This window comes from Scatophagus argus, chromosome 20, assembly GCF_020382885.2.
Source record: "Scatophagus argus isolate fScaArg1 chromosome 20, fScaArg1.pri, whole genome shotgun sequence".
In the NCBI taxonomy this organism is placed as follows: Eukaryota; Metazoa; Chordata; class Actinopteri; family Scatophagidae; genus Scatophagus; species Scatophagus argus.
In genome coordinates, this window is record NC_058512.1 from 1,402,707 (window position 1) to 1,411,434 (window position 8,728).

At 45.4% G+C, this 8,728-nt stretch overlaps 1 protein-coding gene across 1 annotated transcript; it reads left to right on the plus strand.

Moving 5' to 3' along the window:
- Positions 1 to 1,940: 1,940 nt before the first annotated feature.
- Positions 1,941 to 4,341, plus strand: purbb (purine-rich element binding protein Bb). Its single transcript, XM_046375673.1, has one exon. The coding sequence runs from the start codon at positions 2,007 to 2,009 to the stop codon at positions 2,916 to 2,918; it is 912 nt and encodes a 303-aa protein (XP_046231629.1). The 5' UTR covers positions 1,941 to 2,006; the 3' UTR covers positions 2,919 to 4,341.
- The last annotated feature ends 4,387 nt before the right edge of the window (positions 4,342 to 8,728 follow it).

Sequence of the window (8,728 nt, forward strand, 5' to 3'; positions counted from 1 at the left end):
GTGAGTCGGTGTTGACAGGCTGCTGCTCGTGACGTGTCACCAATCAGATCGTCCTGATTGGACCCTGACACTGATAATCAGACAAACGCTGAATGTTTCGTTTATAATCCCTGACAGTCAATAAAACACACCGACTTCTGTGGGGCGCAGCTTTATTTTTCACTGTTGTATTAACAGCAAAGCAGATGTTGACTAATTTTTGATTTACACACCTTAAAAGTGTTTGAATTTTACTCTTGAGCCCAACCCTCACAGTACTTAAACTTATGAACGACTTTGCAGGACATTTACCTGTGATGGAGTATTCAGCATTGCGGTTTGGCCACTTTTACTCAGCAATAAAGGCTCTGAATACTTCGACCATCACCAGACCAGACAGCAGTGCAGCAGCTGAACTCCACTGTGAGCCCAGAAACGCTCCACTGTTTCCAGCTTCTGCTTTTCGGGATTCAGAACTCAGAACTCATACTGAGCACAGCTTGTTTTGGCACCGAGGACACTGAGGTTGACTTCTTGGTAATCATTTCACGGAATTTGGTCTGTTTAATGACACGGAGGAGTTTACATGGGGCTGACTCCAGTGTTTTTACACGGGCATAATAACAACAACAACAACTGTTCCTTTCAAACAAACAGTTTATTTAGGTACTATTGTGTGCCTTTCCTTTCCTTGTTTGAGCCTCTCTGTAACGACACACGCAGGCGCACTGATTAGCTTTAGCTTCACAACGGGCACACAGAGTGAGACAAACAGACTGGCTGTGGTGTACCTGTCTACCTGTCTGCCTGTCTGTGGTTTCAGGTGCTGCCGACACATCCAGCTGCGAGGAAGTGGAAGAGCGCAGCTGAAAACATATGTGGAAGGCAAACGGAGCTCTGCTGCCACCTGTGGACAGAGAGAGGTAGTGCAATGATGAAGTACACAAGAAGCTACAGCAGGACAAAGTCACGTGTTCATCATAAGTAAAAGTACAACAGCATTTCGCAAGAAAATATGCAGTTTATCTCCTGTGAGAGACTTATAACGTTGTTGTTAGACTTTTACGCCATTGTTATAAATAAAAGTTTAAATTCTTTGCATACGGTTGGATAAACTCTTCGTCAATAAAGCAGCTGTTAGTTGAGTAAAGTGTGAGAACCGATTGTCTCTCATCGAATCTACATTTAATCAAATATATGTAAGTTAAGTACAATTTTGGGGTGAGAACTTCCATTTTATACTGCTACACACAGCTACTCCTCTACATGCCTCTGACAGCTGTGGTTACTTTTCAAAATAAAATAACAGGTGTGATTATCTTTCACAATAAGACAGATTTACCGTCTCAGCTGTATATTAAAACAAGCTCCATCAGCGAGGAATACTTACACATTGGTGCGTGGTATAATTATCCAATAATATACTGTAATATGTACAGGAGTCACTTTTTTGCATAGTGAGTATTTCTACTTTTGATCTAACTGTTGAAACTTTAGATAGTTTGTACTTTCTGAATCTGAAACATTTACTTGTAAGGGGTATTTTTAGCCTGTAGTATTGCGACTACTGCTACTGGCAATAACAGACAAGGCAGCAGATTTAGCAAAAACAATTTAGCACATATTGTATGAAAACACATGAAATGTTTCCAGATTCCTTTCCACTAGTTTTTCTGTGAGGAGAAAAACAAGGTATGTCGACACATTATACAAGCTCTTCCAAAAAATATAAACTAAAAAAAATTCAACATATTATGTCATGAAAACAAGGAGATTTCACAACCAGAAGTACGCAAACGGAACCCCAGTCTGGCCCAATGGCTGAAGAGAGATTTTACATGTGGGTGTGACGGACAAAATGAGCCGACCAATGGGAGAGCCGTAAGCGTGTGAACCCGCGGAAGTGGCAGACGGGTGGGCCAATGACAACACTCCCTGAAGAGCACCCGCGATGAGAGCGAAGGGGGGCGCGCGCTGCCTGAGAGCACGCAGAAAGCAGCTACGCAGGAGAGAGGGGCAGGAGCCGAATGGTGGAGCTGAAGATGGCGGATGGAGACAGCGGGAGTGAGCGCGGTGGCAGTAGCGGGGGAGGCGGTGGAGGCGGCTTCCAGCATTTCCAGAGGGACCAGGAGACCCAGGAGCTGGCGTCCAAGCGCCTTGACATCCAGAACAAGCGCTTCTACCTGGACGTCAAGCAGAACAGCAAGGGCAGGTTCATCAAAATCGCCGAGGTAGGGGCCGGGGGCTCCAAAAGTCGCTTGACCCTCTCGCTGTCAGTGGCGGCGGAGTTCCGTGACTACCTCGGGGATTTCATCGAGCACTACGCCCAGCTTGGGCCTAGTAGTCCGGAGCAGATAGCCCAGGCCAGCGTGGGGGAGGACGGCGGGCCCAGACGAGCTCTCAAGAGCGAGTTTCTCGTCCGGGAAAACCGCAAGTACTACCTGGACTTGAAGGAGAACCAGCGGGGGAGGTTCCTGCGGATCCGGCAGACCGTAAACCGTGGACCTGGCTTTGGAGTTGGGGGCCCAGTGGGTGGCATGCTGGCCGGCCAGACCATAGCCCTTCCGGCCCAAGGGCTAATAGAGTTTAGAGACGCCCTTGCTAAGCTCATAGATGATTACGGGGGTGACGACGAGGAGCTGACCGGGGGCATGGCCGCCGGGGGCTACAGCGAGCTTCCCGAGGGCACCTCCATCATGGTGGACTCGAAACGGTTCTTTTTCGACGTCGGGTCCAACAAATACGGAGTGTTCCTGCGTGTGAGCGAGGTGAAGCCCAGCTACAGGAACTCTATCACCATCCCGTTCAAAGCCTGGAGCAAATTCGGAGGCGCCTTCTGCAGATACGCCGAGGAGATGAAGGAGATCCAGGAGAGGCAGAGGGATAAGATGTACGAGAGGAGAGACGAGTCCGAGGGAGATGACGTGGATGACGACTGAGAACAAGCCCAGAAACAGCTGTTAGTACAGTTACAGGACAGATCTGCAGTATAGGGGTATTTTGAAAATAAAAAAGAGAAGATAAAGTGCATGACAAATCGTGCTGTAATAGCCTACTAAAGTATCGTGGCGTAAAAAAGTACATGTGCAGGGAATTATTGGTGTATTATCCTAAAGCTTGTAGGGTTGAGGGTTTGAGTGGTTGTGTGAAACTCTGAAAGTGAAAAAAAAATGGACTAATGAGAAAAATCTCATTGGCTGAAACTGAGTGCATTATTGTAAAAAAAAAAAAAGAAAAAAAAAGTTAAAAAGAAAGAGAGAACATACTAAAACCAGCAAATTGGTTTTTTATAACTAGAAATGAAGCCAATGAACAGCTTTCCTGTTTGCAACGTAGGTCATATTTAAAGAGCGAGGAGTCAACCTGTTTAAGAGTTAAGTTTTCCTTTAAGGAGAGAACCAGCATCCATCGTATTGCTGTTCCGGTCCAGGTCTCTCCTCGGTGGGCAGTTTGTGGGATTTTTTGCAAGTCAGTCAGAAGAACTTGAGAGGAACGTACAGAAAGCTGCTGTCACTCTGTGGATGCTTTGCATTGGGTTTACCAGCAGGCGAGGCGGCGCCGGCGGCAGCAGGCAGTTAATCGAAAAGATTACCCAAATTGTTAGGGGAAGTTACTGAGAGGATTACCTTTAAGCCCAAACAACGAGGGCCTTGAGGACTAAACTAAAGCTTTGACTCCTGTAGTCGATTACAGGCAGCTGGGTTTTTATGTTATACATACGATCTTGGCAATATTTTCAAAGCCTAAAGTCATGTTGTTGTCGGTAAGATTTGGGAAGAGGAGGAGGAGGAGCAGCAGCATCCCTGGTGTTTGACAGCTTGGAAAGCCAACAAGTGGGGAGAGGACTGTGTTTTAGTGTCCCCACCCACCAGGGACAGACATATGGGACTTTTTAAAAAGATGCTCATTTGCTCCCACCACGAGGGTCCAAATATCCGGCGGTCGGAGGGCAGTCCTGCACCAGACGCAGCTGAGCTCCTCTGACCTCGCAGCTCTGCCGGACCGCAGAGCCGCGGCAGCGATGAGTTTTCCCATCAGCCTCTCTGTCCTCTCGTCCAACACGTGAAGACCCTGGACAGAAACACACTGATGGATGTGTTTTTGTTTTGTTTTGTTTTGTTTTCAAAAGAGAACTATATTGAAATGAAATTCTACTTATAGGAAAAATATTACTGAACAAACCAGCAAAAGATATTTTGGAAATACTTATAGAGGAAAATGTATTATGTAAAGGAATTTCAAGACTAAACAATAAAAAAAGGTTAATTTCTTAAAACAAAGTTGTGACTCAAACCTCCAGATTATTTTTCATTGTCAAAGTATGACACTTCTTTAATTAAAGCAGCTTGCAGAGCAACAACATGATGTGACCGTACGTTCTTATCACCGTTTTCACACTCTAAATACTTTCACCCTTATTTTAATGATTAATCCTTTAAAATGATGGAAAACAAAGCAAAAAGTGTCCCGTTTCTGTTACTGTCTTAAAAATTTTATTGTTTCTTTTTAGCTCCAAGACATCTTCAGTTTACGCCGACTTCAAACAGAAAAGCAGCAGATTCTGTTTGTGAAGCTGCAAGCAGAAAATTCTTTCTGTTTTTACTCGAGTTGTTAATCAGATATCAACAGAGTTTCCTCGCGATCAGCACGTTTCTTTATATTCTGTTTTTCTCTCTCGCCGTCTTTTTGTCCTGTCTGAAGTTGCGTGACCCACACGGAAATCCTCAGCGGGAAATCCAGTGATATGAAATCCCGCCCGGGATTATTGTGCTTTCACTGAAGAGGTCAGCGTGAGGATTTGAGAAGATGAGGCTTCAGCCACGTATTGAGTTGGCGTTTAATCGTGTGCCGGGTCGAATGTCAGGAAGCAGCGAAAAAGGACCACGGCGAGTCAAGACGGCGTCTGCGTCGTGTTTTGTCCCACCAGCTGCTTGAAACCAAAAGGTGATCAGTTCACGACCGTAAAATGTTTGCCTAAAGGCTCATTCGTGATGTGTTATTCTCCATATAATCTGCGTCTGTTCTCTTTGCTCTAAACGCTTCATTACAGTCAAATTTCATGTGATTTACTGTCTGAGGACAAAACTCAAAGTACTGAGAGCTGAATAAAATGAAGTACTTGAAGTGATGAAAGTAAAAGAATGAATGAATCACCAGCTTTGCTTTGATATTTGATTTATCTTTTCAGTTCATTTTCTCAAGCAAAAGCTTTGCGGCTCCTCAGATGTGAAGGTCAACTTTGACAGGAAATAAAATACGTTGTGAAGTGTTGGCCGGACAGATCGAGTCCCTCGTGCTCTGCGAGGTTGTGATGGACGTCACATGAAAAATATTTGCTAATGGAGTTGCAGCTCAGGTTATTTTACAAGCAAAAAAGGTCAGAATTTTCCAGTTTTGGCTTCTCCAGTGTGAAGATTCAACCCGGCATCACAACAGTTCTGTCAAATGATCACGAAATGTGATCATTTAATCTTCAGGATTCGTGCACGTGGGCAGGACGTTTTCATTTTTGAAATGCGCTGACTGTCATGTAATGAAATTGACAATTCTTATCCCCGAATTAAACTTTGTGACTATCTCACTCTGCACTGGAGGGTTTGCTGCTTTTCTTTGCCATAAAACATAAATATCTTTGAGTTTTGGATCGATAATCACGTAAAACAAGGAATTCCTCAAACCACGTTGGCCTCTGTGGAATTATAACCCACTTTTTACTGTTTTCTGAGAGTTTTTACTCATAAATCTGGAAAAATGACTTGTTAGTTGCAGTCTTAGCAGGAATTCAGCTTCAGCTAGTGGTTTCCAGTCGGGTATGAGGAGCATATGCTTCACAGTTGCTCTCTTCCCACACACAGCAGCTGTCTCTAAAGTTAATAAAGAGTGTCTGCGGGAAACAAGAGCTTGTTCATGAATCCAAATCAAAACTATGTGCTGTTTAGTCGAGCTCGCGCTGCAGTCTATAACCACCTCATCCCTCACTGCACTTATGGGATGAATTTATGGAAACGTACAGCTGAACCCTGACTCTGGTGTGAGGAGCAGAAGGGGGAGGAGGAGGAGGAGGAGGAGGAGGAGGAAGAGACTTCAGGGTAATTTGATTCCTGCGTCTCCTCCTCCCCTCGTGCTGATCTCCTGTTGCTTCTTTCTCCTCAGCACTCAGTACTTCTGTATGTATGGCAGCTGTCGGCCTCCCATGCGTTCGGCTGTGAGGGTGTGCTGACAGGGCACGCCGGCTATTTTAATGTGGGAGGCCTCCACAGACTTGACATTCCCGGTCAAGGAGTCAGCTGTGCCGTGAGGACCTCGCGGCCCGGGGACACGGTCGTACAACAGCCTGATTGTGTCGAGATCTGCTCACATGTGGCTCACGCGAGGCTGTCCTGCTGCAGAAACACACTGTGCTGTGTGCGAGCAGGTACTGCACACAGACGTCATGTTCAGGGTAGGAAGCCTGGAGTCCCGACTGCAGAGGGATGTTGTACTCGTTTAGTTTCCGAATCTGGCGGGTAATCAGCTTTAAATCCTGCGCTCTCATAGTGATGGATGCCACCGTTAATCCGCAGAGCGCAGTCCCAGCAAACATGTCTTCCCATAAAGTGAACGATCCTCTGAGCATTGTCAGTACTTCACTGTTTCTAAATGCAGAGGAAGTCGTCCCCTGGGCCCTGGTTCAGGTGTTGTGGTGGCGGTAACGCCTCATAATGCTCCCTGGCTGAGCATCTTCCTCTCTGCTCTTTTGTGTCTGTGTTCAGCCTGACAAACTGCTCCAGGATATACAATACTGAGTCTAATGATGGTCACCGTGAGGGAAGAGGATGCAGAGGATCAGGTGAGATGGAAGCAGATGATTTACTGTGGAGGCCCCTGAAGGAAACGGCCGAAAGGAAAAGAAGAAGACTGATGTGCAAGTTGTGTGTTCTGACTCGTTTCAGTGCTCTGAGGACACCAGCTGTGGGCCCACATGTATCACATATCTGCCACAAAGTTGGTCAACAGGTATTAAAAGCTGAATTTTCTACAGAGTCTACAGCCATGCAAACAGCACGCTGACACGTTCACAGAGAACAGTTACTGATATGTTCACCATCTTAGTTTAGCACGCTAGCATGCTAACATGCAGTGCATCCAGAAAGTATTCACACCACTTTGCTTTTTCCACATTTTGTTATGTTAGTCTCTTTCCAAAATTCATTCAATTAAATTTCTCCCTCAAAGTTATACCCAAAATACCCCATAATGACAAAGTGAAACAAGTTTGCTTGATTCTTTTTGCAACTTTATTTAAAATGAAACAAAAAAATATAACATGTAAATAAGTATTCACACCCTGTGATCAACACTTTGTTGAAGCCCCTTTGGCAGCAGTTACAGCCTCAAATCTTTTGGGGTCTGATCCTATAAGCTTGGCACGCTTATGTTTGGACAGTTTCTCCCACTCTTCAATGCAGAACCTCTGAAGCACCATCAGGTTGGATGGGGAGCGTTGGTGCAAAGCCGTTTTCAGATCTCCCCAAAGATGCTCAGTAAGGTTCAGGTCTGGGCTCTGGCTGGGCCACTCAGGGACATTCACAGTGTTGTCCTGAAGCCCCTCCTTTGTGATGTTGGTTGTATGCTGAGGGTCTTTGTCCTGTTGGAGGATAAACCTTCACCCCAGTCTGAGGTCCAGTGACCTCTGGACATCTGAAGATGTCCCTGTACATTGCTGCAGTCATCTTTCCCTCGACCCTGACTAGTCTCCCAGTTCCTGCCGCTGTAGAAGATCCCCACAGCATGAAGCTACCACCACCATGCTTCACAGGTGGAATGGTATTGGCCAGGTGATGAGCAGCACCTGGTTTCCTCCAGACATGACGCTTGCCATGCATGCCAAAGAGTTCAGTCTTTGTTTCATCAGACCAGAGGATTTAGTTTCTCGTGGCCTGAGAGTCCTTCAGGAGCCTGGCAGGCTTTCATATGCACTTTACTGAGGAGTGGCTTCTGTGTGGCCACTCTTCAATGCAGCAGAAATCTTTCTGTTCCCTTCCCCAGTTCTGTGCCTCAACACAATCCTGTCTCTGAGATCTACAGACTATTGCTTTGACTTCCTGGCTTGGTTTGTGCTCTGACGTGCACGGCCAGCTGTGAGGGCTTATATAGACTGGGGTGTGCCGTTCACAGCCAATCAGCTGAATTTACCACAGGTGGACTCAACTCAAGTTGTGGAAACCTCTGAAGGATAATCAGTGGAAACAGGAAGCACCTGAGCTCAATGAGTGAGCGAGTGTCATGGCAAAGAGTGTGAATACTTATGTACATGTTACATTTTTTGTTTTTCATTTTTAATAAATTTGCAAAAAGCAAACTTGGTATTTTGTGTAGAATTTAGAGGGAGAAATTTAATTGAATCCATTTTGGAATGAGACTGTAACATAAAATGTGGAAAAAGCGAAGCGGTGTGAATACTTTCCGGATGCACTGTATGCTGATTATCACCAAACACAAGGTGCAGCTGAGGCTGACGTCACCAAAAGTGTCGGATTGGTTCGGATTATGAATACACGATGGTCAGCGTTATTGGACGAAATGTGATGGCAATTTATGCTACAGTTGTTTGAAATCTGGATCAAACCAACAAGACAGTAAAGATCTTCACTCTGTATTCATTATGATGTATTAATCAGTCACACAGACAGGGAATGTATAAGATAATTAAGGGGTGGAAGCTCTGCAGAGGATGTAATTACACTGTTTGCCAAACTGACTGGCCAAA